General features: G+C 42.3%; 2 protein-coding genes across 6 annotated transcripts in view; one reads left to right on the top strand and one right to left on the bottom strand.

The window, feature by feature from the left end:
* The first annotated feature begins 1,066 nt into the window (after positions 1 to 1,066).
* LOC135500423 (uncharacterized) lies at positions 1,067 to 6,702 on the top strand. Its single transcript, XM_064791882.1, has 5 exons — positions 1,067 to 1,138; positions 1,245 to 1,325; positions 3,458 to 3,490; positions 5,386 to 5,503; positions 5,804 to 6,702. Exons 1-4 carry the CDS (start codon positions 1,067 to 1,069, stop codon positions 5,500 to 5,502), a joined length of 303 nt encoding a protein of 100 aa, XP_064647952.1. The 3' UTR covers position 5,503; positions 5,804 to 6,702.
* Positions 6,703 to 9,599: 2,897 nt separating this feature from the next.
* Positions 9,600 to 23,017, bottom strand: part of LOC135500117 (uncharacterized) — a 46,101-nt gene continuing 32,683 nt past the window's right edge. For 4 of the 5 annotated variants that reach the window (XM_064791330.1, XM_064791332.1, XM_064791331.1 and 1 more), the window contains 8 exons: positions 22,748 to 23,016; positions 21,466 to 21,534; positions 20,100 to 20,177; positions 19,668 to 19,827; positions 19,339 to 19,460; positions 18,853 to 19,065; positions 18,323 to 18,535; positions 9,600 to 18,076 (listed from right to left, as the gene is read on the bottom strand). In XM_064791330.1, the coding sequence (XP_064647400.1) occupies positions 15,905 to 18,076; positions 18,323 to 18,535; positions 18,853 to 19,065; positions 19,339 to 19,460; positions 19,668 to 19,827; positions 20,100 to 20,177; positions 21,466 to 21,534; positions 22,748 to 23,016 (3,296 nt within the window). In that variant the 3' untranslated portion in view covers positions 9,600 to 15,904. The remainder of the gene's footprint in view (positions 18,077 to 18,322; positions 18,536 to 18,852; positions 19,066 to 19,338; positions 19,461 to 19,667; positions 19,828 to 20,099; positions 20,178 to 21,465; positions 21,535 to 22,747; position 23,017) is intronic. The other variant, XM_064791333.1, reaches the window with a different exon arrangement.

Here is a 23,017-nt window from a genome sequence, read left to right as displayed (position 1 = left end):
CCCTGTTATATCATAGCGTCCCCCAAAGTGTCCCCCAAAGCCCCATCCTTCTTACATGTTTTAGCAAGAGAAATGGGGGGGAAGCCCCCCCCCCCCCCCATGATTTTAGTGCACTGATGGTAGTTTACAGATAAAGTTTTGTATTTTTTGGGAATTTTTCCCACAAAAGTTTTGGGTGTGGCCACAGCATAGATATTTTTAAGAAGCCTCTCATAGCGCTCTGGGATAGCGCTGCGCTGACTATACTATCACCCAAAACATTTGAGTCCTGTGGTTCGTCAATTTAATGAAAAACTTCTTAAAAGCCCTGAAAGTCTTTGCATGTATTTCTCTTTTAACCATTATCATCTATTGCTTGGAGGAGTCACGGTCCTCCTGGAAGCCATTTTTGTATGAGAAACCAACATATCTCATGCCCAAGTTGTCCCTTTAAAAAATCAGTGAAAGTCCGTGCATGTTTTTCAACCCTTATTATCATGTTTACTGATGTCCCTAACCAATGTTCATTAATCATAAAGTCCCCCCAGAGCAATCGCCGTCTCGTTCGCGGCATTCCTCATTCGCTGAACAGACACCTGCCATTGATATAGCCTGATGGCTGCTAGCTAGCTGATGGTGGTGGGAAAAAAAACACGATTTGACCAGCCATAACTCTCAGCTAGACAGGCGGAGCAGCATAAGCTATCAATTCATCTGAACGCACCCAACGTACGCGAAAATGGACCACTTTCAATCGCTCAGTGCGCAAACTTGAACTTCAATTAAAAAAAATTTGCCATGTGTGAATACTGCTGGCTATAAATTTCAACAATCATGTTACGTCACGTAGACTCGTTTAAAATACCACAAAAGCCAAGTTTCCGCGAAGTTATGTCACTTGTTGTCCGACTCCTGTTCATCCGACCGTGACCTCAGTATTTGACCAATCAGCTTTATACCGTGAGCATTTTCGTGTGTGGGTCAATGAATTTGATTGAAAATCACAATTTGAATAGATGAGTGGTTTGGTAACCTCTCTGACGTAACGTACTCAATACGGGGTGTTGAATTTGGCTGTGCTCCTGGTATGACACACTGGTTTTGGGAACACAAGCGTTCAGTTGTGTCGACGCCAAGTCGAAGCACTGGTTCAACATTGGTGAGTTCAGCCTGATTTCTCCACAACTTTTTCTCCCCAAATTTTGCGACTATTGCCTGATACAATGTACAATCTTATCTTATCTTTTCATTTTCATTTCTTGCAGACGCCAGACACGTTGTCCTGTCTAGTACACCCAATGCTGCCCAACCGGTTTATCACAAGATACGACGTGAACACCACCATGGTGAGTTATTTTTCTCTAACGAAACTTCCTTGATCGCATACATGTATTCTTTTGAAACTTCTCATCTCTGCAGCAGTGGCGGATCCAGAAATTTGGGAAAGAAGCGGGGGGGGGGGGGGGCACTGCCCCACCAATGAGAACTCATGATAGAGCCGAAGGTGCAATCCTGAAAATGAGGGGGATGGTTATTGAGAGGTGACCTAAAATATCAAAGAGGGATGACTCATGCGGGACCCCTAAATCCGCCACTGCTGTTCTGAATATTTCCACACTCGGCTCAGCTGACCTTTGAAAGGAGGACACTGTAATAGCCCATATCCTATCAATGGTACTATATCGTTCTGGCAGCAAGAAAATGAGACGATGGGTGATGTCTGCCATGTTTTATGACGTCACACGCCACGTGCTTGGCGCAATGTGTCACGTGCTCATAACACATTCTATCTCTGAACCAATCAGCCCTTGATACTGTGACATGTGATATGTATGATGAGGACCTTGACCGGATCAGAAAGATAAGGCATACAATCGAAGTAGAGTTCAGAGACATTTACATGAAGACATGGCAGAAATTACCACCAATCGTCTCATTTCACCTCTGTGCTGCCAACTGTGCGACGATCGACGATCAATCGGAGATCAGCATCCCAGAGCTTTGATAAACCCTGCCAGTTGTTCCGAGGCTTGTGTTATGAAATGACCATGGTTTAGTGATAGGCCTACCCACTCCCCTCTTGTATTCAGTGGTATTAAATGGACAACTGTGGCATGAGATATGGTGGTTTTTCCTACAAAAATGGCTTCCAGTAGAACCGTGACTTCTCAGTCCAAACAGGAAAATTGTAATACATCATTGAACTGCAATAAACAGTGCATATAAGCTGGGTGTAACCTTTATAGGCCTGCCTGAATTTCACAGGTCATGTCCAAAACTGCCTCGCACACTGGCGAAAATCGTTATTTGATATAAGTGGCGGCGCATGGTGACAAGCAGAGGTATTATCCTCCTGGCCAGGGAAATCCCTCGCCCAGGTTGTCCCTTTAAAGCTGACATGCATGCATAAAAACCCTAACGGCCAAATTAGAAAAGACGGAAAGGATGAAGTGGCGAGGGTTCCGAGTTCGAACCCGCTCGAGGAATATTTTTTAATTTTTTTCTTTCTCTGTGACCGGTCTCGTCAATGAACTTGTGTTTGTGCAGTCAAGTGAGACCTGTCGCTGGGTGTCTATCATGTTTCAAGTTCAATTTGTCTTTTGGTGGTTGGGCGTTTGTGTTTTCTATCTTTGTCGTTTGGGTTTTTATGCATGCATGTCAGCTTTAAGTATGTTTTCGCGTGGTTACGAAGATGATAAATGTGAAAAATGACACCAATGCATTGGCCCTGCGGTCACGTGGTGGCTTTCAAAGATATCCTTGTGCCGTCGGTAGGAAGCTGCTGAAAGCCGCAGCTCTTTCGGGAGCAGTAACAATCTCGTCACCATTGAGTTTTAACTATAGCTCCTATACAAGTATAAAGATGGTGTGCGAAGATAAATTTCGGCCATTTTGTTACCATTTTAATATCTAACTGTATGCGCCTGCTCAATCGCCCGCCCGCGAAATTTTTTTTTCTGAACCTTTCGGGCAGTACAGTGTACATATGTACACAGGTTCTCAGCCAATCAGAATAAGTCTCATTGTATATTCATGCTCAATATGATATCTGAAGGACTATCCCTTGGATCTTGAAGATGGGCTATTGCTATTGTCCTTTCTGTAGTTATGTTGCAGGCAGCAGAAATAACTAAAATATCTAAAATCTAAATAACAAGGGAAAAGAAACGCGTTATAAAAATAAAATATAAAGAGTAAAAAAGAAAAATGTTGTCCACAACCGGATTCGAACTCACGACCTTTGGATCGAACATCGTATTCTGCCCTCTACCAACTGCTCTGATGTTTCTAAGACTTCTGACGTCATTTATTTGTCGAAATCTGATTGGCTGAAAGTCCCTGTACAAATGTACACTGTAGCGCCCAAAAGGTTCAGGAAATTTTTTTTCGCTACCCGACCTTTCAGATAGACAGTTAGCCCACCTATCACTTCGATCTATCTACCGTAGCTGTCATGGTCAATGCTTTTTTCTTTCAGAAGCCCCCACGTCCTTTGAACTTTCAAGAAATGGTTGGGTTTGGTCAAGGGACTGGTATTGGATCTGATATATTATCATTGTTGTCACACCTTTTCGCTAAATATGAGGTCTTGAAAATGCTTGGTATTGCTCCTTGTGAGGTGTTACCCAACGTTAATGACGCCTGTCTGTATAAGTGGTACATACTTGACACCTATGGCGAAGGATGAGCCAGTTATTTTCGAGTTTGTACTTTGGGTGCATCTCGTTCCTCGGGTTGCATTGCGCCCGCGACCCCATAGGAGTTCCTGGTCTTGTCTCTTCGCCCCCAACCCCGATAAACTCTATGTGCCGTGAACGAATGCTCATCAGGTCGACAGTTATTTGACTACGTAAATCCATCCATATTAACTGGCGCTGCGGCTGCGCTCAATAGACTCCGTTGGGGAGTCTGAGCCTGATAGGGTGTACCAGTCCAGCCGGTTATGTACGGTTGGTATGCTCTATGATATGGATCTCCAGCCACCTGTCAGCTAGGGGCAGACCCCAGTGTCTCAACCCTGGGTCTCAGAGGCGGTAACTTCTAGTCAGGCAGCGCGCTATGTCTGGTTAGGCGACATGGGTTACCAGGGCATCCACAGCCAAAATGGTTTGCACATGGAGGTCATCGCGACCGACTTGTGAGGGGGAAGAAGTGATGTCCATGGCGGTTTCAAATTGATCTGACGACCCCCGCGTCTTTGGACTGGAGGGGTTCATGTGGCCAAATCCTGTCAGCTAAATCCTATCGTTAGCATCGTTCGCGGTACATGGAAACCAAGGGCATGGAACCCTTTTTTGTCTTGGTTTAATTTCTCTGAGGATTTCAATGATGATATATATATTTAGATCCACAGGTATAGTCGGTACATGTGGCGACTCGCCACATGATCATTTTAAAAGTTTTTTTCGAGCATTGTTAAAAGTTATGAGAATAAATTTCTTCTTTGGACGTGTGTTTTTTTACCAGAATGACAATCAAAAAGTTTGTCACTGGAGAATTTCCCCATCCCCCACCCCAGCCCTAGAATAATATACAGACTAAATAGTATCTTTGGACTGTACTGGTAATATAGGTCAGTCACGAAAAATAAAATATATATTGGACTGTACTGGTAATATAGGTCAGTCACGAAAAATGAAATATATATTGGACTGTACTGGTAATATAGGTCGGTCACGAAGAATAGAATGATATTGGACTGTACTGGTAATAGAGGTCAGTCAAAAAAAAGAAATATATATTGGACTGTACTGGTAATATAGGTCGGTCACGAAGAATAGAATGATATTGGACTGTACTGGTAATAGAGGTCAGTCAAAAAAAAGAAATATATATTGGACTGTACTGGTAATATAGGTCAGTCACGAAAATATCTGAAAGTCTGTGCCCCATTGTTGACGAATATAATCTCGTGAGGACTTTATCAATAGTCACGGTCCCTGGCCCCTCCCACATAAAAATCATTAGCAAGGTCACTGCAGGCAATAGCTTCAGCATTGTTATTGTATAAACATGTCTTAAACATTATAAACGGCCCTATTTGTGGGGTTACATTGGGTTCTTGCTGGGGTAATGATGTCCATGTCCGATTCTGCGTTTTGTGGACTTGTAAATCAGTCCAGCAGTGACATTGCGTTTTGTGGACATGTAAGTCTGTCCCGCAGTACCAAGTTTCACCCCAGCAATTACCAATAAGACCTGCACGTGACCTTAAAGTAAATAGCTATGCAAGTGTGGTCAAGACAAAACGCGATGTATGCATTGGAAGAAGGAAATCTGCGAAGAGTAGCTGGAACTGTCTGTCCAGCTCTCGTTTATGAAACAATGGGCGATTTGAAAGACGTCTCCTGAACAGATCGCCCATTGTTCACTGAAGCAGCATTCGAATTGTCTCCAATTTTTCAGGTGGATTGCTCCATCTCGTGTGGTTTCGCTGTCACGTCCCAAGAATCGAGCCAACGCGACCGAGGCCACTTCGGAGAGATAAATATTCAGGATGCCAGATTTGTGGAACACAATTGAGGTAAATGAGATAAAATTCGATAAGCTGGCTACAGTTGATGAAATGAGGCTTTAGGTCAGTCATCATGTGACTGATATTGGGACAAACCCGAGGCAGGTTCACCACCATTGCCTGACAATTAAATGTAATTGAGTCATCTTATTAGTGCCAATGAGGCGGTCACAGACATGTGTATAGACATATTACTGATATGCTAATAGGTTTTTTTAAAAACGTCATGAAAAATGATCAAATACTTCAATTTCTTAAATTGTATATTTCAATGTTTCTTGGTATCTAAATCTTCCCTTTCTATTCCAGGCCAGTAGTCAAGAGCCATGATCAGGGAACAGCAGTTCCCAACGGAATTGTCCTTTTCTTGTTGTAATTCATGCTGTTGGCTCAGAATGGGTTGACACTCACCTGTTTTCGACCCTGAAAATTAAACATCGAACATTGTTACTCTTTGTTAAAAGTGAACCTTGCAAAATACATGTATGTACTTATTCCTGAAATCAATAGCACTTCATGTATGTACTCGCTGATCCAGAATATTGCTATTTCTTGTTCCGTTTTCAATGTGGCAATCCATTTACCTCTGAGCTATTTCATAGCACAAGAAGTGCAACATACAATGGAGCTATTTCTTGATCACAGCAAAAATGTGTTTCTACATGGTTTTACTCAAATGATACAAGAATGTACGAGCCTTATTGACCTATTTGTTTTCAAGAGGAATTGGTTGTAGGTTTTCTTTCTTTTTCTTAAGGCAGGCCTAATTTAACAGAAGGCCTATATTTTAGGTAGGATATTATTTATACTATAGGCCCATATCAGTTTTGAGATCAATTTCCTCTTGAAGACAATAAACGTCAATCGAGTCTCTGCACCATTTTGATTGGGCGGTTTTGGGCTAAAATACTGTACAAGAGATTGCTCCATTGGTGTTAACAGAATATGTCATTGTTTTGGTCAGCAATCAGTTCTTGCCACCTTGAAAGCGGTCACGGTTACTTACGACTTGTACATTGTTCAAATGTTATTATGCTATTGTCATTTGCCTTTGCCCCCCCCCCCCCCCCCCCATCCTTATCGACACTCACAGTGCACCACCCTCCATCCCATGCCCCGCATGCGCACTGACCCAACATCTGATCCCTTGACACGCTTGCTCAAGCGGCTCAAGCGGCGTCAGCAGTATCAACGTTGTGTTATTGTATTCCAAGTTTGGCATTATTCATATGTATGTACTTGCCAAATAAATGTTGTCATATCATAACCTTCGTCTCTTGTCCTTCGGTCAATAAGTGTGCGGATCACTCCCAACAAGTTCGATTAACACACTACACTATCTTCACATGCAACAATTTACGGTCAGCCTTATCTGATTCCGCATGCCGGCCACTAATTCTAAGTTTTGTAGTATATATTATATACTTGCCCAATAAAGTTGCCATATCATCAGGCTTTGTCTCTTGTCCTTCGGTCTCTCCGCGTGGGGGACTCTCTCGAAAAGTTAGATTTATGCACTTACCAAACTACACCAAATGCACCTTCCTCACCAAAATACCTCACGCCTGCGGACAGGGACGAAATAGCCCAGAGTCTGTACCGTAACTTAATTTGCATCCCGTTTCAATCCAGAATGACATATCATCAGCCTTTGTCTCTTGTCCTTCGGTCTCTCAGCGTGGGGGACACTTTCGAAAAGTGAGATTTATGCACTTACCAAATGCACCTTCTTCACCAAAAATACCTCACGCCTGCAGTCAGGGACGAAATAGTCCAGAGTTTGTACCGTAACTTAATTTGCATCCCGTTTCAACCCCGAATGAGATGGCCAACTTGGATGTGATCAGTTGACGATCGAGAAGAAGAGACAGTTTTTCCAAGCCTTGCGGAGACCAACGTCTATGTATGACGACAGTTCTGAAGAGCTCTGTCTGGTTTCCTATATCTGTATAGTCGTCATGTAATCAATGATTGAGCCGATTTACGAATATCATGTAACTGAACTTAAGCAGGATTTCATGACACCACAGACCATCTTTCATACATCTTCGCTCGTGAGGACTTGCGAAATCTGCCTAGATAAAAAAATTTTACTGACAAAGTCCCATTTCTCCATTACTAACGGAAAATAACTGGCGCTCAATGTGTGTATCGATGTGTCCCAGGAGTTCGAAGGATGTGACATTACAGAACGTCCGATTTAGTCTCGTAAAGAGACGCGAATTATTCCAGGACATTCAAACTTGTGTTGTATCCTATCCTTACGATGTATGGTTATCCCTACAGAGGTGCTAAAAGCCCTGTCTCTTTAGTATTGGATGAGGCATCCTGCAGACAGTCCGCTGTACGCTCTTGAGAGAGACACTGACACCCCATCTCTGCCCAGAGTAACCCGTGCTTAGAGTAACTGGTAAACCGCAATCGTCACTTGAAGACAAAGCATTTGCTGGTGTTTATTCATAATCATCTCCTCAAACACTACTCGAGTACTTCTTGGGTGGTGCCTGATACGAGACAACTAACTGAGCTATAACTAACCTGAAGTGCTATTTGATAAGGGCACATGAGCTGTGTCGCTTTAGTTCGAAGGATGTGACACCTCACAGTGTCCAATGCAGCTCCTTGAGAGAAAAAGACACTAATACATTCACAGGACTTTCAAACTGCTGGGAGCGTCCCTGCAGAAGTATGGGCAGTGAAGCGGACAACCCTGTTCCTCCAGTGTTAGTCTTGGGGTACCTGATTTGGTATTACCTGGTATGGGCAACTCGTCTTGCGAGGGTGCAGATCGTGTGTCCCTTTACTTCGAAGGATGTGACATACGACAGAGTGTCCAAAATGCCCTAAACTAGCAGCCATGAGGGAGGAGTTCTAGCCATCTGGAGTACTTAGATCCAGGACCAGTGATGACTAGAACACTTACAAAAGACGACAATATGTTGACTCAGTGACCCTCTCCTATTTGCCGCATCGAACTTGACTATTGACAGCTTCTGTTACCAATGGTAGTTTGAAGCGTGAAGGTCAGAAGCTGTTGCTGCACGGAACATGCGATAGTCGGACCAAAACTTAGCTGTGTGTTATTCTTTTAGGCAAGAGAAGTCCTCCAAGGCCATCGTGGCGGTTGCAGACAAAGCTCTCAAGACATCAAAAGAGGCCCTCGAGCTAGCGAAGCAGTCCGTGCAGAAACCACGAGAAGTCTCCAATCAGGTTGAACAGCTCAAGCAAAAGTGAGTCACATAGAATACTATGGGGACAGGATTGTACCCCATACAGTCTTCACTGGAGTATGGTCAGGATACAACAGAAGTTTGAATGCCAAGGGAATGCTTCAATTGCTTTCTCTCGAGGACTCGTCTCTGACTATCTCTGGCATATCACATCCAACACTGAAGGGACAGGATTGTACCCCATACAGTCCTCACTGGAGTACGGACAGGATACAACAGAAGTTTGAATGCCAAGGGAATACTTCAATGGCTTTCTCTCAAGGACTCTCTGACCATCTCTGGCATGTCACATCCAACACTAAAGGGACAGGATTGTACCCCATGTACAGTCTTTACTGGAGTACGGACAGGATACAACACAATAGTTTGAATGCCAAGGGAATATTTCAATGACTTTCTCTCAAGGACTCGTCTCTGACCATCTCTGGCATGTCACATCCAATACTTAAGGGACAGGATTGAACCCCATACAGTCCTTACTGGAGTACGGACAGGATACAGCACAAGAGTTTGAATGCCAAGGGCGTACGTCAATGACTTTCTCTCAAGGACTCGTCTCTGACCATCTCTGGCATGTCACATCCAACACTAAAGGGACAGGATTGTACCCCATTTAGTCTACTAGAGTACGGACAGGATACAACACGGATGTTTGAATGCCAAGGGAATGCTTCAATGCTGGGCTTGAGACGGTCCATAGGTTGTGCCTTTGTCTCTGAATTCATATTTTCAGACTGTGCCCCACACTCCCAAGACTCGTCCTTATGTTGAGTCTTCGGTTCCTGTAACTGTCCTTAGATTATTCCTTTGGTAACAAGGCTGTCCCAGGTTGTGTCTTTGCCACACAATTGCTCAGTGAACAAAGATAAGATTACTTAAATCATAATTTTATTTACATGTAAATAATAATGACACAAGTTTCTGCATAATTCAACTTGTAATATGTAAAGTGCAAGCTCTAGTGAACTCACACCACTGTTTGACATCGGGGGGCCCCCCCCCCCCCCCCAAATCCCCGTCCTTCTGACGTGTTTTAGCCAGTGCATTGGGGGAGTCCCCCAAAGCCCCATCCTTCTTACATGTTTCAGCAAGAAAAATGGGAAGGCCCCCCCCCATGATTTTATAGTGCACTGATGGTAGTTTACAGATAAATTGACAAATGCAGAGTTATCCAATCGCTGGTCAATGTGGTTTTCATCTTAGTGCGAAGAGAAATTGCATGTTTGTTAATAAAACCAATCAACTGCTCCAAAAGACAAGCTGCCCGGCAAGTGTGGAAATGAACAAGTCGTTATTTTTTGTTTTTTCGGACCAGATGGAATTTGTAAAAAAAACATGAAATATTGTCACTAAAAGAGATTATCATTTTATTAATTTGACTTTTGATTAGTTTATTTTCTATTAGCATCAATCCAACAATAAAACAAATGTAAACTTCGGGGAAAAAGACCAACATTGACGATTTCCGGTCACGTTTTGTTGAAGTGTTTTTTTCCCTTTCATTTTGAATTTTCCTTTCCGTTGCCGCCGCCACTTGCTCCAGGCGCTGCCGGTACTTCGGTGCATTCCTTCGTTGAGTCTTTAAAGAGGCGTTAGGGGACGGTAGCAGTGCACAAAAATCGGAACCAGAATAGCAATGTGTCAACCGCAAACATTTTCAGATTGTTGGACATAGGCCTCTGGATTAGAAATGAATTTTGTTTACATTCATGTAGGCTACATAAACATAGGTCTACACGTGACCATTAGACTCACACCTGTTGTGTGAGTTATACATAACCTCGGGAAAGACACTAAACTATTGAACTAAGATCTTTCAAAGAATACTGTTACTTCTAACATCTTTGTTTCCATACATCATGACATTTATCATCCAACAATTGAATGAACACATTCATGAAGGATCCCAGGCTTGCCCCTCTAGAGTACTTGGATGGTGTGATACTGGCATTACTTTCATGACTGAAATAACGTTTCTCTATGAACTAGTATTCAATCTACCCCCACAGGGTTTTACAACCTCATAGCCTTTAAAGAGACACAGATACATATTTTAAAAGAGAAACCCAATAAATTCATGCACCTCCACATTGAGGCAAATTGACGAAGCTTTATAGTTACAAACTAGTAGCTAGACATGGGCCACATTTGAAATACATTTGCCTAGGACACTTTTCTGTAATTTCAAAATTTGACAGAAATTTGTTTCCAAAACTACACCTAGAATCTGAGTTTTAAGAACTTTTTGCATATCATTTTAAACATCAAACATTAAAACCCCAAATTCTTTACGGATATACAATTAGAAAAGCACAAATGATATTACCCACAGTAGTAGGATCAAAATATGAAATAAACAGGCCAACCCCAAAAAAATTGCAAGAAAACGTTTTATGGTGTTATTCTGTAGATATTAGTCCAGAGAACAACATATCAAAAGTTGGCAGAAATTGAGCCTCCGCAAAGGGTCTAAATATGACGTCAAAAAAAGATGGCTGCCATCGCTAAAAAGTCCCATAAATCTTGCTCATATCCTATTAATATTGCTATTTTAACCAGTTAATGTGTGAAACATTACTCTTATAACCATTATCTTAGTCAATTCATTATTCTGTAATGTTCCATATAGCGCAATGACGTCATAACATGACGTCCTGACGTCACCAATGACGTCATGTTGGAAACTCATATTTATCATTTTATCATGTTTTTGTGGCAGTTCAAGATATGTACTATACTAGAATTCAATTTTGTAGACAACCCCAGTCAAACCCCCAGTAAAACAGAGGGTACTTGAAAAAACTGATTGCCCTTGGTGCGACAGCCCATAGTGCTGCCATTTACAACAAACATTCTCTTCTCCAGATTAGACAGAATAAGACAACAGCTTTCAATGTGATTCAGAGTTTTCAAAATTTTACCTAATCACAGTGTGTCATTGTGATTCAGAAAAGAACAAAATGTTTATAGACTAAGATACACCTTACAGGTAAGATAAAACAATTTTTGGTTACTGGGAAGGCGGTACAGCGCGCACTCCGTGGACATCTGCTTGTTGACCAGTGTCTAACAAACCAGATCATCTCGAAGATCATCGAACGTGAACAACGATTTGAAGGCATCATAGAGGAACTTGAGCAGTTGTACTGTCAAGCAGAGAGAGGAGTTATAGATGTCGCCAGAGTGATTGCATCTGATGGCATGGATGAGTTTGTTAGTTCAATGACATCAATAAAAGCTGAATTGTCGGACAATTCCAAAACGAGCAAACTTTGGTTGAGCTATATGCAAATGTTGGGAATTGCGCGGGAGCTGATTGAGGCTGATCGCACAGGATCACCTTCATGCCGTATCAGATATACAACTAGCGAACAGCACAGAGAAGCCACTGCCGCATGAATAGTCTGGGATAAAGAGGATCTGACCAAGCTTGACCCAATGCTTGGCCTCTATACTCCGTTCTCAGGTGAAACGACATTGCGCAACATTGTTACAGGGGTAAATGCCGATGATGACGTGAATGTAGATGACAGTTTCACTGTTGGCAGGGACACGGTTACCAAAATGGAAAGTCAGTTGATTTTTTCTTATTCCCACAAACGCAACACTAAGGTGAAGACCATGGCGTCAGCAAGGGCTGTCAAAGTTGCTGAAGACAGAACAATGATCCTGCTATGTTATTTCAGAGGTTCCTGGTAGTGTCGCAATCTGGAGGACTTAGCTTAGATGAAGTGATGAAGCACGAACTTTCCCCATATCCACCCTCTTTGTTTGAAGGCAAACATCGACTACGAAAGCCGGACAAACCTGCCCTTCTTGAGGCTATACGGAACCATGCTACTTCTGTTGATGATGTTGTCGTTCAGCCTATTCCCAAGACTGAGTACTACGTGTTGGACGGAGGTTCTCTCTTACATCGGCTGAAATGGACTGAAGGGAACACCTACAGCTCAATTGCTGCTAATTATGCATCTTTTACGACAGATCTGTATGGAAAAGCGACCGTAGATGGATATGGAGGACCCAGCACAACACCCACCAGCGACGGAAGACCACAAATGTGAAAAATACAGTCAATATCACGGAGACAACTAAGTTTGTGGGGAAGAAAGACGATTTCCTTTCAAATGAAAAAAATAAGAAGTCACTAATTGACATGGTCACGGTGCGCTTGAGGCAAAAGGACTGTCACGTGGTGCAGGCAGAGGGGGATGCAGATTTGGAAATAGTGAAAGCAGCTGTCACTATGTCGACCACAACATCAACCACCCTGATCGGAGAAGACACAGATCTTCTCATATTACTTCTGTATCATGGTAGAATGGACAGTAAGGAACTCTACTTTCGTTCAGACAAAGGGAAGCCCAATGTATACAATATCAAAGTTTTGAAGAAGCTACTCGGGGATGATGTTTGTACTGATTTGTTGTTTGCCCATGCATTCACCGGATGTGATACTACCTCTAGAATCGTTGGTGTTGGCAAGAAATCAGTGTTTCAAAAGGTCGTCAAGGGCGATTCTGTCTTGCGCATCGTTCAAGGTTTTTTTTGTGCTCACAACTCAGATAAGGTTGCTGTGGCAAGTGCTGGGTGTAAAGCAATGGTGGCTCTGTTTAACGGAACAAGTGAATCGTTGGCATCATTGCGGTACAGCTATCTTTGCAAAAAAGTGGCGACCGCAAAGACATTCGTAACACCTTAGCGATTGCCCCCTACAACCTCGGCGACAAAGTACCACGCACGACGGAGCTACCTTCAAGTCATGCAATGGATGGGTCATAATGACAACATGGACCTTGCAAATTGGGGTTGGAATGTTGAAGGAGACAAAGTCACACCATAATGATGGACAATAACCCAGCTCCTGACATTCTGCTAAAAATGATTCACTGTAACTGTTCGGCTGGATGCAACACACTTAGATGTAGCTGCAAGAAATATGGACTTGACTGCACAGGGGCTTGTGGGCCTTGTCAGGATGGGAACTGTGAAAATATGAACCATGCACCTTTTTTAGATGAAAATGAGGACTGATAATTGACTGTTTCATGCGAATTGAAGTTTAACAAATTTGAATTTACCATCAGATTGCAAATTTCCAATCATGACGTCATTGATGACGTCGTGACGTCATCACATAACTCCAGGATCCACATATCAATTTCATGACTTCTAAGACAATATTTTCTACGGTATGTTGCACGTTTGAAGTGGTTCACTACTGTTTATGTCAAACGATATATGAAATATAGGGAATTTTGGTCAAATGGCGGCCATTTTGTTTGACGTCATATTTAGACCCTTTGCGGAGGCCCAATTGCTGCCAACTTTTGATATGTTGTTCTCTGGACCAATATCTAGAGAATAACACCATAAAACGTTTTCTTGCAATTTTTTTGGGGTTATTCTGTGATATGATCCTACTACAGTTCAAAAGTCAACTATTGCATTCCAGCTTTTCTCCACGACCCAATACACATCTCTGCCAACCATTTTAAGATTAAAATTTTGATGGAGAAATTACCAATTCAGAATTTTGCACACAACACAGGCTCGATCAGTCTGATTGTGGGTACCTGCTTCACATGATGGGTGAGGTCCAAGTTTACGTAGTAGTCACAATGTCATGTGTGGCAATTCATGCGTGAAAATAGAACATTGGGAATGACCGACAAACATTAACATAGACTGCACTTCGGAGATAACTTGCTCATTTTTCAGTGACATTAGATTCATGAAACCTGTACTCCTCGAGGCATAACCCTGTTTCTCATGATTAACATTAGGAGTTCAATCAATCGTCAATTAGTTCAATAAATCAACATATTATTTACAATGTGAACAACTTACAATCAAGAGTTTGGTGAAAATTCACATCAGGAGTAGCAAACATTACTGCTGGCCAGGCATGACGGTACTGTAAAGAATTACTGTGTACATACATGTACTGATATAATGGCAGCTAAGTGCAGTACCAAGGTCTGCACCAAAGCACCAAACATCTCCATACATAAACTCAATACTCAATACTATACAATGATGCCAGCAGAACAGGAATGCCTGCTACTACTCCATTAACTGAAGTTGCGATCAAATTCTATCACAATTGAATATTACCATATTTGATTCCATTTGATCAAATTCATTTGTATCTGTACACATATGTGGGCATGCAATGTTTACAAACAAGTTCTAAGAGGCACCCTGATAGGGACATGCAGCTTCTTTGTTTCCAACATGTATGAGTTCCACAGCGGTGACCCGCGGAGAAAGAATCCTCTATACATGATTGGAGTATAAAAGGAATATAATTGTAATAATCCGCAATAAATATGAAATAAATGTGCAAAAATGTTCAGTAGATTTATACAAAAACTGAAAAATGCTGTTCATTCTCTCTGTTTAGAACTGAATTAAAAGTCAATAAAAAAATGCTGGTCTTTTATCATGCATATAGTGTCATAATTGGTCTGGAATAAACTGTATGAATCCATTGAAAATCATTCAAATGTAAAACTAAAGAGATAATCACGCCCATGAACTCAAGGAGCGACAGGCTTTGAACCGGTAGCAGGGTTTCTTTCCTGTCTTTTGAAGACAGCTGGACACACACCATGTGAAGTCATTTAAAGTGTATTGCACGAGGACTGGTATTCAGCACTAATCTACACCTGGAGTAAAGTTTATCCAAAACTCATGGTAAAAAATATTCAAAATTGGAAACTAAAAACTGATATAAATGACACAACTGACTGATGAAGTCAACTTTCGTTGCATTAAGTCTCTCACAGTTTTGATAATAAAAATCCCATATCATCCAATCATGCAATATACACAGCTGTCCTTTCACGGGTTGATCATTACTTTTGAGACATCGGCACTTTTGGTGAGGAAGACCAATTCCATACTTTAAGTTTTCATCCCCATTATCTTTTATAGACTCTTCTAGTCAATGCTTTAGAAAAGTCCATATTAGCATCCCATCCTCTCTCCCAACAAGCTTACAGCTAACACAAGAAAGACCATTCAAGATGACAGATACACAAAGATTGTATACCAAGCTAAACACGAGCTTATCGCAAGGAATCTAAATCGGCCAACAACAATACTGACGACATGATTCTGCTGGGCTCATTTCATCAAGACTAATATCACTATTTACCCTAAATACAATGGCGACCTACTGAGTCGTAATATGGGTTGTTTGACTTCGTTTTGGCGGAAGAGGCGGGGGAGGTTTCCTCCTCATAACCGGCGATTGCTTTTTCTGCGTCGTGCCGAGCCCCTCCAACATTTCTGGCGGGGGCAACGGAAGACTGTCTATATCACACAAACCAGATAAATCAAAATCAACATCCGTTTTTCCAGTATTCACATCATTTGTAAGGTGCGACGAAACTCGTGGTGGTGGTGAAGGTTTTGGTTTCGGCAAGACTTTTGGCGGTTTTGGTGAATTCACGACTTGATGGAGGACGATCTGATCTTGTAATCCGTCCGTGCTATCGTTTTGTTCAGAACTGGCGGCTGAACTGGCACTGAGGCGCCGAGGTGACGCAGCACCATCAGATGACCCATCCGATATCGACCGTTTATGAGTTTTTTCAAGTTCATTCCCACTCCTATTTAGACTAACATTTTTTAACTCTTGTAACATGTTCACGTGTTTGTTATTTGAGTTTATTCCTTGGTTTTGGCATTCATGGGAACGATGTTCAACTTGCCCACCAGGGGGCATTCCTATGGCACCAATATTCGATGATCGCGATTTCGATCTTGTCATGAGTTCATTCAAAAATGGTAAACCACTACCACTACCAGAGGATTTTCGTTGGAGCTGTTTTTCTGATGTTTTCCGTTTTGGTAAATCTGGTTTCATAGGCGATGGCTTTCCGATTGGTGGTGGAGGTGGGGGAGGGGGTGGCCCTCCTGGCGCCCCAGGTACAGGCGGCGGGGCTGGTGGTCCACCAGAGGCTGCACCCATCGGAGGTGGTGGTGGAGGTGGGCCTGCAGGCACAGGTGGTGCAGGAGGTATAGCCACACCAATCGGTGGTGCTGGGGGAACCCCAACACCAGGAACAGGTGGTGCAGGTGGGGCATTCATCTGCACCCCAGGAATCTGAGGCGGCACTGGCACCACCGGCTCCAACACTGGTATCGGCCCACCGGATAACTTCCTATAATGACTCTGAATATCTGAGGCACTCCCACCAGACGCCTTCCGTATGTGTGCATGCACTTCTGGCACAATCTTAGCTGAATCACCAGAACCTTTGCGATAATGTTGACCATTCGAATCCAAAGTAACATTTGCAGCCTCATTTGAAAGTTTTCGTGCATGTTGTGCATTTTGTTCCAAGCGGTGCATCTCATCTGACAGACGATGAGGATTCGATGTTTGTGATTCTCCAGATAGTCTATTCATAACTGCAGCACGGGATCGCTCACGATCACGTTCCGCAGACAGTTTCTGTCCAAGCGGTGATGAAGAGTCTAACGAATATTTGCGACCTATTGTTCCAAATTTCTCCTGGTTCCGACCAAAAGGCAACATAGGAGGAGGAATAGGCACCTCTGGTGCACCATCAAAGTTCACAGAGCCACGGTCCTCATGGTAACAATACTCTGCATCATTATAAGCACCGTGTGACATATCCTGGGAGCGATAATCAACCTCGGGCCCACCCATAAATCTATCAGAGTCCATCGAGCGACTAAATGCGTCGCTCGCACTACGAATATGTCTTGTACCATTAGTACGGTAACCCCGCTCTCCATCCTCTGGCCCCAACCTATCAGAATCCACCGACTGGCTGAAGACGTCACTCGCATTGCGTATATGACGTGCGCCATCTTTACGCCCCATTGTCAGAGTCAAATACTTTGTGACATCGGTTGTCACGGGTAAATTGGCCGCAGCTTTCCGCCCTTTTGTTGGTACTAATTTTGGATGCGGATTATCACTGAGAAGAGAGGAGCGTCTGGTTAACGTACCATATGGTCCGTATGTTGAATCACTGTCCTCACTATCTGCCGTGTAATCTAGAGAATTGGAAACCATTGAGTAGCCTCGTGATCGTTTCATTCCACCTGTGATTGAATTCCGATTTGAATCAAGTCCATCACCGACTCCAACCGAAGCTCTACGCTGTAGCGGTGGATGTTCCCGTTGTTTTTGTGCATTAGTCGGACCAGAATTTGCTGGTAAGCTCTCGCGCCGTACTAAGCCAGTTTTTGGTATTCCAGTCACACAATCGCTACTCGTTGTTTGACCGATGGTTGGGGTGACTGTTCTGTCCCAGGTCAGGATGTCTTTCAGCATCGATGTGTAGTTCTCAAACAGTTTCTTGCCATGCTGCAAAGGAAGAAAAACAGTTGTTAATTCATTTGCCATTTGGGAAGTTGGGCAGTGTTGAGGCCTGCTCAACATGACAAAGGTGATTCTTGGGTTGAATGAGCTAAGCTGCATCTCAAGTTGATGAATCACTGATTTTCACTCAAAATAACACTGTCCTGAGCTCGCCGTTCCTTTTATAAAACTGAATCGAAGCATCACTGTTGACAGTAAATCAATGATTTACATGATTTTCTCTCATCTCACCTTGGCTATTCTAATCCCTGTCATCCACTGTTTATAACTGATCTCATCCTCGGCACACAAGTACTTGATAAATTTCGATGCCTTCTTTTGGATTCTCGGATGCTTTAACGCAAAGCCGAAATCGTTTGGTGCTTTATACTTCTTCTTCCAACCAATACTGGAGTAGATATCGACGGAGTCGAACTGGACAAGCCGCGTCAGATCACGAGAGGCCTAGGAGACAAAGTGATGAACTATTTTAGCACAGACCACCACATATTATCTAGAGCCAGCTCTCAGATGTCTATCTCCAGTTGTACTGCACTGTATGGTGTACAATCGAGATTTTACATATCTATTGCCTCATTAGAGAGATGAAGTCTAGAATGAGAGTACAGGTATCCTACATGGAAGGGGTACATTTCAAAGCCTGGTGTATCCAGCAGCAATAGTATCCCACAACAGTTTCATGCTTTCAAGCTCCCAAATACTATTTGTATCTCAGAAGCCACCTTGTTCCACTGTTCTAAACCGTCAATCGCTCAACATACCTTGCTTTTGCCCTTTGGATTATAATAAATGCCAGATGCTCGCAGGATACAATAGATTTTCTTCCAAGCTTTCTTGCCCTCCTGCTTTAAGTACAAGATTCCTTCAACTTCAGGCGTCTGATTCCCAGAGAAGAACTCCTGGAGTAGGTTCTGCCGGGCACCCTCGTCCAGGCGGGCCCCACGCTCTGCGTACGATTCTCCAAGAAGATACAGCTGAAAAGATGAATAAATTGTAGTCGTAGTGGAACTGGTGGTTGCATAATTCATGTCGATGTTGATGGAAAAACAGCTCCCCTTCTCCCCAAGTCCTTGATTCACTCGACAGGGAACTTACTTCTGGTGAAAGATTCCGACACTGGCCGAAGGATCTGAACCCCAGACCAATTCATAGATGCTACAGCCCACTTCATCACATCCCCGGAACTATTAGGCATTGATGCTCTTGTAGAATGAACAGACATGATAGAAACAAGGTTAAATTCTCACCTCTGGGTTTCTAAATAGATCATATTTATACGGTCGATTCGAGAACATGATTCTATTGGTCGTCCCGCCGGTCCACATGAGAAGGATGTCAACCAGAGACAAGTGGTCGTCAAGGACTCGTTCTGAAAGAGAATGCATCCAGGGTCAGCAGACGTCATTAGAGGGATCATAACAAGGGGAACAACCAACTACTCCTAGGTGCCATAGGCTACAACTTGTGGAAAAGAACTTGATTCAAGTGGTGAAAGGGAGTCTCTGCCGTAAACGGCCAAGTTTTAGGCCTATATATTGCTATTTAAACCCGTAACTCCGCTGAAATTTGTCCTTACCCATATAAAGAGAAGGCATCTCCTCAACGACGGCCATGTTTACATCAGGCGAGCCATGGTTCTTCTCTGTCAGCATCTGCCAGACTCTCCGTACAGACATGGATTCATCGACGAGGATGCTCTTAGAACTGGCATCGTCACTGTACGCTCGCACAAACAGCTGCAAGGAAAGAAATTCAAGTTGATTGTACAGGTGCCTTTAGAAGGAATAGATAGCTCTGAAACTATACAGAGGTTATCAAATCACTAGTCTTGTTTAGTGTTAAAAAGTAGTCTCAAAATGGTTTCTTATCAATGGGGTGGATTTGGAGGCACTGGCAGCATGGAGAAAGACAGTGAATCTATTTCTCAAAGTCTCCCCTTGAGCCATCCAAGTCCACCCTGAAAGGCAGCTCTGGTGAGCACATCAATCCTCCATCGTTTCATTCTTACCTTGCGTAGTTTTGAATCCTTGATTTTCTCAATGGCTATTTTGATTTTCTCTTCCTTCAGCTTATTCGCCTGTTCAACCTCGAAAACAAGATCAAAACCATCATTAAAACCATCCTTTCAACCAAAAAGGATCTGCCAGCGGACAGAATCAGTCATTCAAAACACATTTCAGAACTGTCTCAAATCCAGTTGTGGATCCAAGCAAATCTGCCCTGGCCTGGTGCTCATTTCAGAAAGATCTTTGACATTGACCATGAAAGTCCTCTAGTTTATGTTGTGTATTAAGTACACTGAATTCTGTCATGACTTTGAACAATCTATGCCATGCTCTTGTCCATGCCATCATTAACCTAACAACTACGGTAGCAAAAGAAAACATTTATGCATCAAACACTAGAAATACTCCTGGGAAAAATTAACAGAGTTCTCCTCAAATGATTTTTCACGGAATATTATCCATCTACCAGCAAGCAGCAAGCAATATGTCTAGCAAACCCAGAATGAAGCTTTAAAGCTCGAGCATTACATATCATTCAATGCCAAAAGCTAAGCAGCAGATTTGAGAAATAGTGTTTTATTTGTTAATGTCCATCCCCAGTTATCATTAAGGTCGAATCTCTCCCTCTCTCAGGACCAATGAATGCTGTCCATTTCAGAGAGATGTCCTCAATACAGAGGTATATTCAAATAGAATAGCAAATTCCAGACCAGTGTGAGTGTCCTTAATGAAAAAGTTGCTGACAGGTGACTGATAAGTGATGTTCTGTTAATAAGATGAGATTAAACGCACCATGATCTAACTTAATGGTAACAAATCTCTAACTGAAATGACATCATACGGTGCTGCCACCTAGGTTAATACACGACAAGCTGATGGATGTGATTGATCTAGGGTGTGACATGGGTGACCTTGCAATAACACCTCAATGATGAAGATGAAATAAAGCTCAATCAAGGAAAATGGAACCAAAGATATTTCTAGCATCCAAGTCTCATGCAATTGCAAGAAGTGTTTCAGCTGGAGTAATCACAGGCACATCCCTCCCCACAACAACATTTTCAATAGTTTCATCCATTTTCCTCCTTCCCCTCAGCTATGACCGGGTTTTGAGGTCGAACAGTGAGATACTGGTAGTACCTCAGGGTCCCTTCTGACAGGCACTGCTGCTGAACAACATATTAACACCAAGTTTTGGTGCTGGAATCGAATTTCTGGCAATGATGGGTGTTATTGTGGATCCACTATCCTTTGACAGTTCCAACTTTCCCCCAAGTCTGACAGTATTCATGTACTTCCAGCTGAAACACGACCAAGCATGACATGCACTGATAGATAGAGACAGAGGCTTGGCTCATCAACACTCACAGGACTTATATTTTCCTGTTCCATCTGATCCCGAAGACTCGACAGACGCGAGAACAGCCTATGATGCGGCTAAATGAGGGGCAAGGAAATAACGCAATCAAATTAGAAATGGATCCGAAATAAAGCTATTAATACAATAAACCTCATCTTACAAAGTGCATAAACCTCTGGGAGGTTAACAACACCTGGACTTGAGGTTCAGATATGGGGGATAACTTTTAACTCAACTAATGTCACTGATTTACCAGACTTTTAACTTTTAGAGCTTTGGAAAGCCAATTTTCTTGTCTGGCCAACACCAGGCACAAGAATACTTTATCCCATTAATTGTTTTCTCAATTTTGTGCTGTTTGATCTTTTCAACTTGGTATTTAAGTTGACTTGGTAAGTGAAAATAATACATTGATCATGACAAGAGGAAGATTTGTAGAAATGTGCAAAGCAAGATTATAATAAAAAGAAAGGAACTGAATTGGGAAATCCTCATTTTAGCCATTTATGTATAGAGTTTTGTATAACAACAGGCATTGGAAGCTTATGACTTGAAACTTTAGATTTTTCATACATTTTGCCGGCAACTGGCAACTTGCACTTGATGCAGAGATGATAAAGTGATAAAGAAAGACGCATTGGTTAGGCCTGATTCATCAGAAGCAGAATGATGCATTGGTTAGGCCTGGCTATTAGCAGCAGACAACTTGATAAGATTATGTACAATACTTTGCAGACACTTACAGGACTGCGACTTACAAACTAATTATACTAAAAGCTTTGCAAACCAGCCTCGAAATTTGTTGAGATCACTTTTTTTCTTAATGAAAAAGCATAAAACTTCTATTTTCTTTTTTATGTTAAATTTTTGCATGTTTTGAGATTAACAGTTAAAACGTTTTCAGAAATGACTCAAATTCCCACATAACCTTTAGTTTTTGTTTTGGTATAAGTGAAAATCATTTCACATCAATTCAATTTAAAGAAATCATTTCAATTCAAAGAAATCATGTTTTTCTCAGAGACCTCAATGACAATTTTCTTAAAGAATTTGAATCTCAGTTCCAGATTTGCAGACTACGAAATTTTAGCTTTTCCAATCAAAATATTTTTTGCAATTTTAATTTTTGTAAATCACATTTGTTTGTAAAATCTTGCAAAAATTGGAAACAATCACTAATTTATCCCTCAAAACAGTGTTTAGATTGTGTCTCACAGCAATGTTTACAAAAGATCATCAACGGACAAGATTCACAAATATTTACAAATGAGCAAAAGTATAAAATCTCACCTCTTCGCTTTGATAACTGGCTTCACTGTAACTCATCCCTGTGGCCATGGTGGCGTTGCTATCAACACTCTGGTTACTGCACGTCGTCCCAACCGACAAATACGACTCTGAGGATGGTAGAGATTCATTTTCCATAAACGCCGAGTCTCGGTCAGTTTCACTGAGAGGTTCAGGTTGACCTTTGGACGAGGTTGACGAGGAATGAGACGCCTGGCTTTGACGCTTCGATTGCTTTTCCGTGATGTACTGGTCGGAACCCGCCATCGATTC

The sequence above is a fragment of the Lineus longissimus genome, chromosome 16 (genome assembly GCF_910592395.1).
Source record: "Lineus longissimus chromosome 16, tnLinLong1.2, whole genome shotgun sequence".
Taxonomy (NCBI): Eukaryota; Metazoa; Nemertea; class Pilidiophora; order Heteronemertea; family Lineidae; genus Lineus; species Lineus longissimus.
This window is presented reverse-complemented; position numbering and strand designations above follow the sequence as displayed.

Bases quoted from the DNA above. Each gene is read 5' to 3' on its own strand.
- LOC135500423 (XM_064791882.1), top strand. From the start codon at position 1,067: ATGACACACTGGTTTTGGGAACACAAGCGTTCAGTTGTGTCGACGCCA. The intron at 1,326-3,457 runs GTGAGTTATTTT...TTTTTCTTTCAG, and splicing joins ACGACGTGAACACCACCATG to AAGCCCCCACGTCCTTTGAA. The intron at 3,491-5,385 runs GTTGGGTTTGGT...CCAATTTTTCAG, and splicing joins CTTTGAACTTTCAAGAAATG to GTGGATTGCTCCATCTCGTG.